General features: G+C 46.6%; 1 protein-coding gene across 17 annotated transcripts in view; it reads right to left on the bottom strand.

Moving 5' to 3' along the window:
- Nucleotides 1-16,274, bottom strand: part of Tenm4 (teneurin transmembrane protein 4) — a 702,050-nt gene that overhangs the window by 38,317 nt on the left and 647,459 nt on the right. For all 17 annotated transcript variants that reach the window (XM_031387401.1, XM_031387403.1, XM_031387408.1 and 14 more), the window contains 2 exons: nt 10,041-10,273; nt 5,672-5,826 (listed from right to left, as the gene is read on the bottom strand). In XM_031387401.1, coding sequence (XP_031243261.1) covers nt 5,672-5,826; nt 10,041-10,273 — 388 coding nt within the window. The remainder of the gene's footprint in view (nt 1-5,671; nt 5,827-10,040; nt 10,274-16,274) is intronic.

Raw genomic sequence — 16,274 nt, 5'->3', positions numbered from 1 at the left:
CCTACCTGAGGATCCATCTTATTATATACAATCACCAAACCCAGACACTATTGTGGATGCCAATAAGTACTTGCTCAAGAGCCTGTTCTAGCTGTCTCTGAGAGGCCCTACTAGTGCCTGACAAATACAGAGGTGGAAGCTTACAGCCAACCATTGGACTGAGTATAGGGTCCCCAATGGAGGAGCTAGAGAATGGACCCAAGGAGCTGAAGGGTTTGCAGTCCCTTAGGATGAACAACAATATGAACTAACAAGTAACTCCAGAGCTCCCAGGGACTAAACTACCAACCAAAGAGTGCACATGGTGGGACTCATGGCTCCAGCTGCATATGTAGCAGAGGATGGCCTAGTCGGTCATCAATGGGAAGAGAGGCCTTTGATCCCGTGAAGGCTCTATGCCACAGTGTAGGGGAATGCCAGGGCCAGGAATCGGGAGAAGGTGGGGTGATGAGCAGGGGGAGGAGGTAGTGAATAGGGGGTTTTCAGGGGGGAAACAAGGAAAGGGGATAACATTTGAAATGTAAATAAAGAAAATATCTAATGAAAAATAAATTAAAAAAAAAAAAAAGAATAGATCTTCTTGAAATACTGATATGACCCCTGCATGGATTTAACATGGAGCTAGGCTTGGAGTATGAAGGTCAAAACCCCATGCTTCTGCCTGACACGGGGTTCTAGGCATGATTCTCCACTTTGGCCCCATATTCACACCAGATGGAGACTTTAGAAAACACTGATGCTCACATGCTGCTCTGAGGAGTCAGATGAGCCAGATTCCTACTGTGGTTGGTCCACACATTGGGTTTATTTAAAAACAACTTCCTGGTGATTGTTTTTAGGGTTGGGAGTCACACCTGGATGCTTCTCTATCAGCTCAGCAGCACCAGCAGCTCCCTGGAGCTGGTCAGGAATGCAGAAATGCAGGCAGAACCCTCTGGTGACTGAGTGCACACTGGAGCTCAGAAAGCCTGATAGATGTGGGGCTCTCTAGGGCTTCACAGACTGGGTCCTCCTGGAAGGGGTTAATGAAACTTGCAGTGGGACTTAGGCTTAAAATCCAGAGCCTTGCACTGAGCCTCTCTTAAGCCAGGCTGGGAAAGTGGCTGGAGTCATGGTGAGTGCCTAGGGGATGGTAGCCATCAGGGTCTGGGTGACCAGTGTTTTACCAAAGCATTGTTGGACATATCAGACTGGAAAGGACCGGCACTAAGGGAAGCCCTTGTCTGATTGTGCCCCTAAGAGGCATAGCTGCACTACACATAGTCTGGAAACATTGAGTAGTGCTTCTTGCAGCTGAGTTTCCAGCTCTACCTGAAAAGCACCTATCACCTTGACATCGCTGGGCTTCCTACAAACACCCAACATTTGGCCCAATTTGGGGCTCTTCAAACAATATGAATAATGCAATCGGAAAGTTTCTCTCCTAGGAATTTGCTCTAGCATGCCAGTAACACATCTACAAGTGTATCTATCACAGCCATGTTTGTAATGGCAAAACCCAAAACAATATCCCCAAACCAAACAGAACTGAATCAGATGGCCAACAACTGAGAACTGGCTAAATAATTATAGCATGTTTACTTTACTTCCAAATTAGAATACTGTGCATAATCATTTAACATGATCCTCTAGGTTGGCAGTCCCCAATCTTCCCAATGTGACCCTTTATTACATACAGTTCCTTAGGTTGTGGTGACTCCCAACCATGAACATTTTGTTGCCACATCATAACTGTAATTTTGCTACTATTATAAATTATAATATAAATATCTGATATGTAGGATATCTGACATGCTACCTCCCACAAGGGTTGAGACCCACATGTTGAGAACCACTGTTCTAGGTAGATATGTAATGATGTGTGTGGGGGGGAAGTGTTTGCTATGTGCTAAGTAGAAAGAACAGATGACAGAGCTGCAGGAGAATGATCTCAGCTAGGGGAAATATATGCTAGTTTATAGACAAGGAGGAAATTTATAGCTTGAAGAAAACATACTAAAGTGCTAGCCATTTGGGGACCAAGGATGATGTTAATATTTCTTTTTACTTTATTTTTTAAAAAGTTGTTGCAATGTATATGTGGTTGTTGGTGAATGTAAAAAACCCAAACAAAGCTGGGTGGTGGTGGCACACACCTTTAATCCCAGCACTTGGGAGGTAGAGGCAGGCGGATCTGTGAGTTCCAGGCCTACTTGGCTTACAGAGCGAGTTCCAGGATGGCCAGGGCTGTACAGAGAAAACCTATTTCCAAAAGCAAAACAAAACCAAACAACAACAACAAATGCCAACAAGGAGGTTGTTCTCTTAGCTTAAAAGCCATTCCCAAGATGGGCCATAATAGTCAGTGTTCAGCTCCTGTGTCTGAAGCCTTCTGTCCCTCACCCAGCCCCAGCCCCAGCCCCGGTCTATCTGCAGGGCAGGGGAGCTTGCAGACTCTCCAGAGCTACAACTGGGCTGCTGCATACACTCCCTGGTGCTCTCTAGGGTATGGTCCTGCCAGCTTTCAGCTACATCAAGAGCACAGTTTGCTCTAAAGTGACAGGAGAATTTTCAATTTCCTAAAACCCATTTCTTGTCAACACTGGCTGCTAAATATTTTATGCCCTCTGGTCCTGTGGCACCTTGGGGACTTACTCGCAGAGACCTTTCTGCTTGTCATTATGATGAAAAGATGGCGTCCTGATGAGTGGGTGGGTGGGAAGGAGCAGAGAAGGAGCCCGGTGGGGAGAGAGAGGAGAAGAAACGAACGGGAGAGCATTTTTGTATATTTTTTTCATGTTGCTCTGTGTTGTGTGCCTGGGAAAGAAGGCCATGCCGCTCAGTGACTCCAGGCTCTGACATACCTGATCCCTGCACCAGATTCCATACGTACACCTTTCTGGTTTTCCTCTTGTTAGTGATGATCCTGCCAGAGCTTCAATTCCCATCATTAGAATACTGGGACTGGATCTTAGAACTTCTGTGGTCCTCAAGCTCCTGAGCTCAGGGGACTTGTGGAGCGGGCTCCCCCACCCCGACCCCCACATTGTCCTGAGCTTTCTGTATCTCTATAAAGGTGTTTTGAGCTGCTTTGCCACAGGAGTGGTGAATGTGCAGAAATGCATTGTTACAGGAATAAATGAATGAGTGTCTCTACTGAGCAGGAGGGGTAGGGGCAGGATACCTCACTTCCTAATGGGTCATCTTACTCAGGTTTCTTAGACACTGAGAGTCTTCTCCCATATGTAAATCAGAGTAATCAACATCATCCAGAGGAGCTGTAGCAAATGAGACAATATACCAGGAAATTCTTTGTAGATTTTCAGGGAACTAATATTTACATCCTATTACCAGCTGGTGGCTCTGTGCTAGGCAATTACGTTCTTGATCTCATTAGAGAGATTCATTTCCTCATCCTTGATGAAACCCAGTGCGGGGCTGCTTGTAAAGGCATTTCCTTTCGCCCAGCCTCAGTTTCCTACATTCTACCCCAGGGACTACAGTGGTAACTAAATAAGAAAAGAGACATTGTATTCATCTCTGACCTCATTTCTAGTCAGCACCAGGCACAGAGCAAGTTTTCATTTGGGCTTCAAAGTACAGGGTGGATGGAGATCCTATCTGCTGAGCTGAGAGCCAAACTCCCTGCTTGTTCACTGCATGCCTCTCTCAGTGTTTTTTGGGGTTTGGTCTTTGTCTCCTCCCACACTCTCTTCTTATCCCCTTTGCAGGCTCTAGCCATGCTCTCTGCGACTTTCCTTCACCATCCCCACAGGAAAACCTGGGTGTTTTTAGTAGAAGGAGCTCTGAAGACAAACGTCACCTGCCATAGGTGTATGGAAAAATACATGCCTGTGTTAAGAGTTCAATGGGGGAAAATCCAATTTTTCCACTCAGACAAAGGAAGCAAGGATCAGAAGTAGAGATTTTACCCCATGGTTTCTCAGTATGTGGCTTTTGTGTTTTTCTCCCCTTCAGCATGCTAGCTGCCTTCCGAGTCTTTGGTGTGAGTGCCTGGCAGTGCCTCTCTCTAAACCTAAACAACATTCCAACGTGTGGATTAAAAGTGCTCAGTGCCCTGTGCTGGCTGGTTGAGGGCCCATTTAGAGAAGCAAAAATACTTGTCTGCACATCCTTAGATTTTGGCAGCTTCCTTCTGGGTAATTCTAGCTTGCTCACAGACTGGAAAGGGAAACTCTTAAGCCAGCAAGGCGAAGCCTGCCAAATTGCAAAGTCAAGCGGCAGAGAACAGATTCACAGAAGCTGGCACAGGGGGTCACCACACCAGCATCGGGCTGGGCTGGGGTGTGGGTGCTGGGAACGCCAGCAGTGTGGTCATGGAGCTTGAAGGAAGGAGATCAGAGATGTATATTGGTAACCAAGGAAGGCCCGGTGAGTGAGGCTGAGAGAGAGGCTCCTGCTGGCCTCCTTATATGCCCTAGGCTCTGATAATGTTAGCAGGATGGATGCTCACCGATCAAACTCAGGCCAAGCCCTGATCCAGGTCCTGGCAGCTAAGGACTTTTCCTTGCCAAATCATCATAGGATATATGCAGGAAACCCTGGATAGCCAGCTACTGGGTCTTATTCTCACTGTCTACCTGCTGAAGCCCAAATTCCTTGGTATAATAGGAGGACCTTCTCTCACTGGCTCTAGCCCACACTTCCTATCTCAACTCCCTTCGATGTGCCCTCTGCTTTGGCATTCAGCCTTTCAATGTCTTAGAGACAGAGTCTTGTATATCTCAGGCTGGCTTTGAACTTAGCATGTAGCCAAGAATGTCTTTGACCATTGGCTTCCCAGCCTCCATTTTTCAGATGTGGGATTACAGGATCACGCCATCATTTCCAGTTTATATGGAACTAGGGATTGAACTCGGGGTCTTATGAATGCTAAGCATGCCATCTGTCAACTGAGCAGCAACCCCAGGCTCACACTAGGCTTAGTGATATCTTTCTTTGCACTTACTATCACTTTTCTGTTCTTTTATGCCACTCCTCAAACCCAGAGTCCAAACCTGGTATCCATGTCTCCTCCTTACTGAAAGTGGATGCTTTTTTAGTCACCACCCTCCGAAGGGATGAGCAGTGTTGAACCCACATATACCATGTGTTTTCAAGGCAACCTCACCATGCAGATGTCTGCCAATCACTTCATTGTACAACCGTACAGGAAGTTCAAAAGATTTCACAAGCCTATCCATGTCCCAAGGCTTTGGGTACTAAGGATCTACTGAGTGGCACAGCTAGGGTCCAAACAACTATTCAACAACTGTTGGCTGTGCTCTAACTGCGCACCAGATACTTTGGTTAAAGTAGAGGTGACAGGCAGGCAGAACCCCTGTCTTGTGCAGCATATGTTCTAGAGAGTATACATGTGTCTGCATGTATTGTCAAAGAGGAAGTTCAGAGATATGAATTTAAACTTACAATGGTCTACTGGCCATAGGAAGATTTTCCCCACTGTCCTCTTAGTCCCCATTCAAGCCACACACTTGTTATACCTAATGGTGACCTCTTAAGGGCATTGTGGTTAGGGCTGTTTCTTCTGGATACTCAATGCAGGCTCTGAACCAAGCAAGCCCCAAAGGCTTGAACATGCCAAGAGGAGTAGTCATCAGGCTGACCAGGTGACAAGAGGTAGGAAGAACACACATGCAGACAGGAGTTCCGGGAGACAATGTCTTCTCACCTGAGAAATATCCATGACGGAGTCACAGCTGAGGGGTCTGGCTGAGGTGAGGTCATTGGAGCCCAGCAAAGTGGAAATGATCCCATTTTGATCGACACGTCTGATCATGGTGCCATCCACGAAGTAAATGAGCCCAAACTTGTCCACTGTAATTCCTGGGCCGGAGAAGGTAAAACAGGAATTCATCATTGGATCCGAGAAGGGGCCGGACAGTAGAAAGTTTTAGGATTTAACGTCTACTCCCACCTAGCTCTCTGCCCCTCTGCTAGGATCTTGTACTTGGAATAAGTGCTATAGCACTGAGCTAGCCCAAGTCCCTCTAGCTCCCTCTTTGTTATTCAACAGTTTATTTGTTTCTTACTTTTGTTTACTTTTAAGTTTAAAAAATCTAAATTTATTATTATTTATTTGAGACAGGATCTCATAATAGCCCAGGCTGACTTCAAGTTTCAGATACAAAGAGAATTTGAACTTTTGTACTCCCAGTGCTGAGATTATATGTGTGCACTGCTAATGAAGTGTTAGGGATTGAACCAGGGGCTCTACGCACATCAGGCAAGCACTTTACCAACTGAGCTACATTCCCAGGGACTCCAGTCCTCTTACAGATGAACAGCGAGCCAAGGCCAAAGCTTTGAGTGTCCTATAAACCAGGAATAAAAATCTAGTGTCCTCGGCCTCAGGCTCTGTCTTCCCACTCTGCTGCTACAAGAGACTCTTATCTTTCACTTGGGTGTGTGAAGGACTCGGAGTACAGTAGGAAAGACATTTTCCAGTGTCACTGTGAACTATTTAAATTAACCTATTTCTGAAGTCCTGCAGACACAACAATCCACAATAATGGATCTCCTTTTTAGTAACAATTTCTCTTTTCTTCCAAGACAATCATACTCTAAGTTTATCAACCCTTATTATCTCGGTTTCATTGGTCATTATAAGAACACAGGTTGAAGAGCATCCTTTGGGTTTGTGTAGAGAATGGTTTTGTTGACTTTTGGATCTAAGGAAGGCACCCTGAAGATGGGGTCCTGGCTGTCACTCAGCATCCTCTCCCTTGCCGTGCTCATTCACCCTGACAACTTTCTCCACAGGGGTGTGGGGCCCAGTTGCTGCACCTCTTGGCATCTGTTTCTTTACTCATTAGATCAAGGGACTGCTTAGAGCCTGCACTTCTGCCTTAGGTCTGAGAACTTTTGAGGAGCCCATGGCACCCCCAGGTGGATGCTTGAGAAAACCCCATGTGAAGCTTGTGTTTCTGAGGGGCACCTTGTGGGATGGTGGTATAGAAGGTCATGCAGGAGGTCATTCCTCCTGGCCAGGGACTCATTTCAGAACCACCTAGGGAGCTTTTCTTGGCCTCACTTCTGGTGATACCATCCAGGAGATGGCAGGGTCCAGGATTGATATGTGTTTTTAGGATTTCTGGGTGATGTCTGCCACCCATGAGGGGTGACAGGCTTTAAAATGGAGGCACAGGAGTGAATCAGAACCATGTGAAGTACCACAGGAAATGACAGGCCCAGGAGGGAGGTGGTAACATAAAGGGTGATCTTGATATACTCGAGTCTTCTGGCCAGGCAAGGGGAGGAAAGGTTGGATGAGGCATGGGGAGGGGGCACGGCTGAGTTAAGAGGCTCTTGGCTGAGTTACTTCACCCCTGACTCTTGGTCTCCTCATTGCTGTATGGAATGACAGCTTCTGACTGGGGAAGCCAGAGAGAGAGAGCTCAGATGGTAAAATGGGGAACTGAGATTTAGTCTTAGAACCCACACAGAAGTTAGGTATGGGAATGCTCTTACAATTCTGGCACTGGGGAGGTAGAGACAGGTGGATCTGTGACTCACTGAATTCTAGATCAATGAGAAACCCTGTGTCAGAAAAAGAAAAATCAAAAAGGTGGAATGGTATCTCCGGTCTCCTACACACATGATTGTACACATGGCCTCCTACAAACATTATGCATGATTGTGTACTCTTTTGACATGTGCCTGTGCAACTCCACAAAACACACGCACGCACACACACACACACACACACACACACACACACACACACACATGCACACGATGCACATGCACGCGCGCACACATACACACACAGCTGGCTTGGAGTTCTTAGCTCCCAATACTCATTAATGACCATTCTGGCGGTGTGACAACAGACAGTGCTCTGTGGCTTCCAAGGCCTGGGTGGGTTCACTGGTCTTTGTGTCCCTTCCAGGCCTCCAGGGACCTCTGAGTGATGGCCACACCAGAGCACTCATTCCATTCCTCTTTAAAGGACCAGGAAGCTGGAAAAGGACTTCACACCAATGTACAGGCAGCCTCAGGGCTGGGAGCCTTTGCTGTGGTCCTGCCTAGACTGTCAATTAATTTCCTTCTGTAAGCAGCAGGACATGAGTCAGACCTGCCGCCTGTCCGCCTGGCTATGCCCTGTCTCTTTCTTCCATCTGCCAGGACTGATGAGCACTCCATGAACAATTTGGTTTCTTGTTTACAAAGTTGGCTGTGCAGGCTAATAGAAGTGATCTGTCCCCTGATTAATTACTTCATTTTTTTCTTCTTTTGTTGTGCTAAATAGATGGACATCTTTTCCCCTCCCTCCTGCAAAGTGACTGCAAACTGCAGCACCCTTGTCATTTCTGTCTGGGTTAATTACAGGCTTTTGGGCAGTGGTACTGCCACTCCATCTGTGTGGGTGAGGGAGGGGACCACAGGCGTGCAGAACAACGGAGAGATGCCAGGAAAGAAGAAAAAAATCTCTCAGCAAGAAATGGTTTTAATTTGAGGAGAGTGGGACGGTGCAGCTGACAGGGTCCCGGGATCATTCAGCTTAGCCCGCTTACTCACAAACTGGGAGACTGAGGTTTGAAAGGGGAGGGCTGAGGGCTGTCTAGAGGCAGAGAAAACCTGCAGTGCAAGCCTGTGCTTGCTCTCTACTGCTCAGTCAGTACTAAGGAATCACAGCGAGCAGGAAGTTGAACCATCGGTGACACAACGTTTACCTGTAGAATTGTCACCTGACCATTCCATTAGGTAGACAGTCTGTCACGATGCTATACAATGCTACCTGATTATATAACACATGGTTGTGATACTAAGAGCGAATCTCCTGTGATGCTATGTTTACTGGGTACCTAGTTGTCTGTACTAGACATTTATATTCCTGACATTTGAATTGGATTATGACTGTGTATATCCTGTAACACAGAGGAGGAAAATGAGGTTCAGAGAGGTTAGGTAACTAACATCACACAGTTAACAATGCCTATCTAGATAACAATGCCTATATTTGAACACATGCTTTCTCAAGAGTCTACTGCTGTGATTTGAAACTAGACCTTGAAATCTGGTCCTCTTTAACAATATGATTATTTTTAATAGTTTTACAGGACAGCATGTGAAATACATCAACGTTGACCCCTAGAACAATCTTAGGAAGCAGGGGTAGATGGTATTATTGCCCTGATTTTTATTGAGTAGGTCCCTGAGGCTTAGAGGCTAGAAGTCCCTGGCTGTAGGGCTTGCTACAAAGTAAATGCCTTACTGAAGGATGCCTCTTGGAAATGATGGCTTCTCTTGTGTCAAGCTTCCTCAGCCTCCAGGCATTCAGGTTTCTCTTGGCTCAGAGCCCCCATGGATAGCTCTTCTTTCTTCTATCTCAGGGTATGTATCTCCTCTCTCCTATCAGAGTGCTTACCATCCAAGTGCCATTGATTCTGCTACAGTGAGCTTTGCTATGCATTCTGAAGCTCTGTGCACTTGGTGTATACTTGATGAATGAAAAATCAGAGACTCATATCTTTGAGTCTACCTTATATGCAAGGAAGATACAGGGTAATGTCTTTGTGTAGCAATGACTGAGGGAAAGCTTGCACACTCGATGGGAGGGAGTTGCTCAAGGAATGGAGCGTTGGTTTGTTAAAATCCTACACAGCTGTTAAAAATGAGTAGCTAGGAGAATATTAATGTCATGGAGAAGTCATTTGGCATCATTTAGATAAAAGCAGCTTGCTAACAGAGTGTACTTGATGTTTCGTCTTGTTTGACTGCACTGACTAATGTGCACAAACACTCGGAAAAAAGACAGGAGGAAAAACAGGTATTGTTAACTGGGGTTGTTTCCAGCAGGTAGAATTATCACAATTCCTCTGTGCGAGCGTGCGTGCACGTGCGCGCACACACAGACACACACACACAGACACACACACACAACTCCCTCCTTCCAGGCCTCTTGCTGATAGTTGCTTATATCAAATATAAACACACTGAAACAAAGACAGGCAGGCAGGCAGGCAGGCAGGCAGACAGACAGACAGATAGAATTTTAGTGACAAACAAATGCTATTGTTTTAAAAGTAAAGCCTTACCCCTGGGATTAGTGAGCGTGGCTTCTGTGGCTTTCCCACCATCTCCACAGCGAGTGTCATCAAAGGGGAGGCACTGGTCACCAGTCCCTGCTACCACCTCAGAGTTCTTGACCAGGTCCTTCACCACTGTGGTGGACTTGACCTTGAAGACCCGACGGCTGTTGGTGTCAGATAGGAAGACGGCCCCGCTCATGGGGTCTGTAGCCAGGTAGTATTTGTGTGCTGGACTGTGACTGCAAGAGAGGCAAGGCTAAGGTGAGCACTTTGTTCTCTCCATCACATACCTAGAGATGCACAACATGACTCTGGCCATATCATCCTGAACATGCCAGCTCTCATTTGATCTCAGAACTAAGAAGGGTTGGGCCTGCTTAATACTTGGATGGGGATATACAACATGAATTCCCCAACCCATTTGAATCTAAGCAAAATGCTCTAATGAGGATGCTATCTTCATCTTGGGTGACCTGACAACTTGGCCTAATGATCCCCCCCTTTCAATTACTAATGCAAAAACCCCTTGTCTAGCCTGAGGACATGGCTCAGCCAGTAAAGTGCTTGCAAGCACCAGAACTTAAGTTCAGTATCCACAACCCATGTTATAAACATCATCATCATCATCATCATCATCATCATCAACAACAACAACAACAACCAACCAACCAACCAACGAAACAACCAACCAACCAAACAAACAAACCCTGGCATCTGTGGAGACATGTCCTTGTGATTACAGTATTTAGGAGGCAGAGATGGGAGAATCCTGGGGCTCCCTGGCCAGCTGGCTTATAGTCCTTGATGAACTCTAAGCCATTGAGAGACTGACTCAAAGGGAAAGAAAGGGTATATGGTGGTACCCAAGGTTGTTCCCTGGTTTCTATATGCATATATACATATCTGATGCCTACCTGTGCATACTTGTGCCCTCTCATACACATATACATACATAAATACATACATACATATATGAAAAATACCCCAACAGGCCTCTTGCTAATGATTGCCTACATCTAATGCTAAACATACACCTTTTTTCCTCTTGTGTATGTTAGTGCTTTGCCTACATGTACACATGTGAACTGTGTGTGTGCAGTGAGTGCCCACAGAGGCTAGAAGTGGGCATCGGATTCACTGGAAATAGAATTATAGACAGCTGTGAGCTGCCATGTGGGTATTGGAAACTGAACCTAGGTCCTCTGGAAGAACAGCCAGTGTTCTTAACTAGTTGAGTCATCTCTCTTGTCTTGTCCAACATAAAAGATTATGAATGGCTTGTCATAGGAGACCTGCTAACCCAAGCTAGGAACATGGAGGGGCCTGACTTTAAGCAAGAACCCAGGGATTTAAAACAAGCCTTTCTCTCTAAGGTTTTTACAGCGACTTCCAATTCCATCTTGAGACTGACAGATAAGACACTGGCTAAAGCCGCCTGCTGCCAGTGTCTGCCCCATTTCCAGGTGTTCCTACGGTGGGTTAATCAGGAGCCCAGGTGTCTCCATCTTGCAGTCAGGTATAAATGAAATGTAGGATCGCTTTCTAATTTGCAGCAAACTCAAGGAAAAGAAACAGAGCAGAGGAGCCTCGCTGGTAGGGTCTGTTTCTGGAAGAAAGTCACAAAACCTGGGGCTCTGGTGACAGGAAAGCAGTCAGACTGTGCAGAAACGTGAGAGGGCTATTTCCCTTGGAAAATGCTCAGGGCATGAAAGCAGATCAGTCTGGACTCTGTGGGTGCTGAAACTTGGCCCCCTGGGCCTCCAGCTGCCTTCATCAACAAGATAGCGGTGTTCGTGCTTGCTTAAGAATTGGGGCCATTCCCATGACATCAGATGTGTCTCACATGTAGTATGACATGTGGCATGCAGGAGGCACTCAGCGATCACGCCTGCTGCTTGTGCCTGTGCTTGCCTCTGGAGATGACTTTCAGGTAGGCATCTCCTGCTAAGTACACATTGTACTACTTGGGGGTATTGATTACAACTTCTTCCAAGTCTAGAGCACATGGATGCTGGGAGCCCACTGTGATGTCAATTTTCAGCTCCTGTGTGTGGTCTGATCATGTCAATATTGTATTCAAACAGCAGGTCAATACTGTACATTTATCAAGCATAGAGATTAATCCAAGTCCTTTGGAAAAACTTAATTTTATAAATTGGTATTTAGTACATGTGAAGCTTGAGGCACTGTGTGTGTGTGTGTCTGTACCTATCTCTCTCTCTCTCTCTCTTTCTCTGTGTGTGTGTATCTGTCTCTCTCTGTGTGTGTCTCTGTCTCCCTGTCTCTGTCTGTCTGTCTGTCTGTCTCTGTCTCTGTCTGTCTGTCTGCCTCTGTCTCTGTCTCTCTCTCTGTGTCTCTCTCTCTCTCTGTCTCTGTCTCTCTCTCTGTCTCTCTGTCTCTCTGTCTCTCTGTCTCTGTCTCTCTCTCTCTCTCTCTCTGTGGCTGTGTGTTTAGGGCCATGGTGTCTTAGTCAGGCTCTGACTTCTTATGATTAGAAACACCCCTTGCTTCAGTGGGATCGCCGGGCCAGAGCCAGGTGTCCAGACCTGAGGCTTTCTCATTGTTTTCTTTCCCTGAGGTCCCATGACATGCTGTTCTGCACTGGCATTTCCTCTCCAACCCCAAACTGCTAAGTCATCACTGCTAAGGAATGAGGGCAGGATCCTCTTCCTCAGACCATTTTTTCTGATCAGATCCAAACCCCATCAGGTTATTTCCATGTTTCTGTTTGCAACGCTCTCTCAACTTTCAGAGGAAGCACAGATCTTCCAAGCCAGATGCAGCTTGGTCCCTTCCTCTCAGACATCCCACACTAGCAACACCCATACCAGGCCCCTTGATGCATTTGGTTCTGCCTCTACCCACTCCTCTGCTCTGTTCCTTCTCTCTGTCATCTATTCTTAAGGCGACCACTCAGGGACCTTTTCTGCCACCTTTCCCTGGCTATTTGTCCTCTGTGGCCTGGGTTTCGTACTAGAGTATGTCTTACACCAAGTACAAGGCCTGGCGATTTCTATGTCTTCCATACCACCTTTCAGTACTTTAAGGGGAGATTTTTATCTAGTCTGCATTTCTAATGCCTGACTTGTAGCCTCCAGCCCTAAAGAGCGGCTTGTCTTAAATAGATGACATGTCCATTTTCAGTTTGTCTAGGTGGTATTTGCATTAAAATCACTTAGCTTTGCTTCTGCCTCTCAGGGGTTGGCAGTAATAGCACAGACGTTCTGTTTATCTTGAAATGTTCCCTTGGGACTTAGAAGGTGGCACAAATTTAATCTTCCCAGACAACCCTGATCCTAGCTTAATAAAACACAGTGACCTTAGCTCCTGCTTCGTCGTGTAGGAGCATCCGGCCTCCCTGCTTTCCTGTGACAGCCAGGAAGCAGGGGGACTATTTCATTTCTGTGCACATCACTCATGACAAGATGGTGCTATCTACCTTGGCAGAGAGAGGACCCCCAGGGAGTGTGGTGGAGGGCACTGTCCACTTAGATTAGCCCCTTAAGTTTCTAGCTCACATAGCCATGCACTACCCTGGAGAAGTGTCACTCATGTGGAACTTCTCAAGTGGGTGAATTCCAGGAGATGGTGGCCTTGTCAAGATTGTCCTAGATCCTATACAAGTTAGGGTTGCATTTCTTATGCTTCTGTGGTGGTCGGCATGGAAGGAGAACTGCTTGCTCTGAGTGGGGAAGGTGGGTGTTTAACTGGAGTAAGTCAATGAAATAGTTGTGACTGTCAGCTGTCCAGTGGTTAGGTCTCTGCTCTGCCCACACATGGGCCTTTAGACACACAGATGCACAGACACACACACACAGGCAGACACAGACAGACAGACAGACACATACATACATACACAAACACATGTTTGTTTGTTTGTTTTCTTATCAGGGGCTCAACTCATCATGTAGCTGAAGATATCCCTGAACTCTTAATTGTCCTGCTTCTGCCTCCCAAGTGCTGCGATTGCAGTGGTGTATCACTAAACCTGGCTTTATTTGTTACTGGAAATCAAACCTAGGGCTTTGTGTAAACACTCTGCCAACTGAATTACTTCCCTAGCTCCACATTTCCTCTCCATGCCAGCCAGCACTGGCAGCTGCACTGTATCTGTGGCTCCCTCTGCTCCCCCCACCCCCTGGGCTACAGCCCCAGCTGCCCATGGGATAGAGCTGTGGAGTTAATGTTGTGGACTGGGATGCATCTGACACTGAAAGATGTGGATTCTGTCCTAGTCTGTGTGTTTGCACTTGACATGCATGGCCCTATTCTCCCCATAACTACCACATTAAGTAGGGACTGTCTTCTTCCATGTGAGAAAACTGAGGTGGACAGAGATAAAGTGCCTGAGCAGGCTTACAAGCCACTGAGTGGATTTCAGTGTCCACATGCTTCGCTCCACGGTCTACTTCTATTTCCCCACACAGCTGCCTCCATTCCCTGAGCACATCAGTGCTGCATCCTGAAGGCCTGGCGGTCTGCTGCAAGCCATGCAATCCTTGAAAGCATAGGACAGAAGGAAGAAAGCTCCTGGGCCCCTTTGACTTGCCTGTCTTGGGAGATTCGACTAAGTACTTCCTCACCTGCGCTACCATTCTGCTCCCCTTTTTCCCCCTGCACCCCCGCCCCCGCTTTTCTGTTATAGCACACTATATCCTCATGTTCCCACTGGAGCTGTGGCAGATCTTGCTTCTAGTGTCTGTGGCACTTACACAGGTTCTTTTCTGTTTAGTTGTCTATTTCCCCAATACAGCCTTGAACTTGGAACTGGAGAGATGGTTTGGCAGCTAAGGGCACTGGCTGATCTTCCAGAGGGCCTGATTTCAATTCTCAGCACCCACATGATAGCTCACAACCACCTGCAACTCCAGTCCTATGGGATTCTATATTCTCTTTGGCCTCCAAGTGTATTGCATGCATGTGCTACACTATATACAGGCAAAGCATCCATATAAATAAACTACCACTGCCACTACCACTACTAGGAACAACTCGAACTCTTCTAGGATTGGGACTGACTTCAAGTCCTAAAGGATCCCACTCCATAGATTCAGAGGAAATGTTCTGAAAATTTCTGCTGAACTTCTGTGAGAATAAATTAGTGAATACACTTGGCTTTGTCACTGGAGGATACACAGGAAGCATCCACTGCTAGTGAGCTTAGATTGATGGAGCTATACATCAGAATCATCTGGAAATTAGAAGAAGTAGTCTGAACAAGCATGACTGAAAGGGGCTGGGCGCTTCCTTTGAGGGAGGTCTCTTCAGGTGAGTCCTAGGTATAGCCAGACTTGGGGATCAGGCAGAGTGCCTCGAACTTCAGCATGCAGAGGATGCTCTTGAAGACATTACCAAAATGCAGATTTCAGTCCTGCCATAGTGCAGGACTTGGCATGTCTGATATTCCCCAGGTACATCAGCACTGCATTCTCAAGGCTTAGGGATGTGCTGAAAACCATATAAGCCTGAAGGCATATGATGGAAGGTGGCCTGTGGCAGAGGTCCCAGAGGCCCAAGAGGCCCTAGGATCAGATCCATGGATGGGGAACATTTTCAGGCTCCAAAGACTGTGTCTAACCCAATTCGGATGTCCGGGACCCTGAACAGGGCCAGATGCAGAACTAGATCACAGCCCTACTCTGGAGCTTGCTGCAGAGAGCTCTGAGGTCTTCTAAACACTGTCTTCTGGCTCCAGGACTGTAACCTTGGCTGCAGAAGCGTTCTTGAAGTTAGTGAGTTGAAGTCAATCTTCCCTCTTCAGGAAGAAGTGGGGAAGCCCTCGGTAGACACTGGGACCCTGGGAGTCTCTTGTAATGGAAGATAATATTCTTTCTACTTCTGAGGGAGAAACCTCTTTTGGTCCTAGAGTAAGACCTCCGTTGAGCCAGGAGCCTCGTTTAACCACTTTGGATGCTGCCCTGACAGGGTCTAGTCCCCTTGCTCCCACAAGTAGGCAGAGGTGAGTGCTGGAGCCAGAGAGGCAAAGGAGCAAATACCAACTCCGCTATCTACAATCCACGTACTACATTTGCAGATTGCTTTGCTGCTTTGAGTCTCTGTGCTTAATCTGAGAAATGGGACAATCACATCTACATCAAAGGGTTATTTTAAAGATAAAAACTATACAAAGAATATAAGCCTCTACACATGGTGTCTGTTCCAATAAAAGTCAAGATGTTTAAAAAATGGCAGCTTTTTGGGGTTTTTGCTTTTTTTGTGTTGTTTTTTTTTTTTTTTTTT

Source organism: Mastomys coucha, unplaced genomic scaffold (genome assembly GCF_008632895.1).
Source record: "Mastomys coucha isolate ucsf_1 unplaced genomic scaffold, UCSF_Mcou_1 pScaffold21, whole genome shotgun sequence".
In the NCBI taxonomy this organism is placed as follows: Eukaryota; Metazoa; Chordata; class Mammalia; order Rodentia; family Muridae; genus Mastomys; species Mastomys coucha.
Note: the sequence above shows the minus strand (reverse complement) of the source record. Positions and strands in the feature narration are given on the sequence as shown.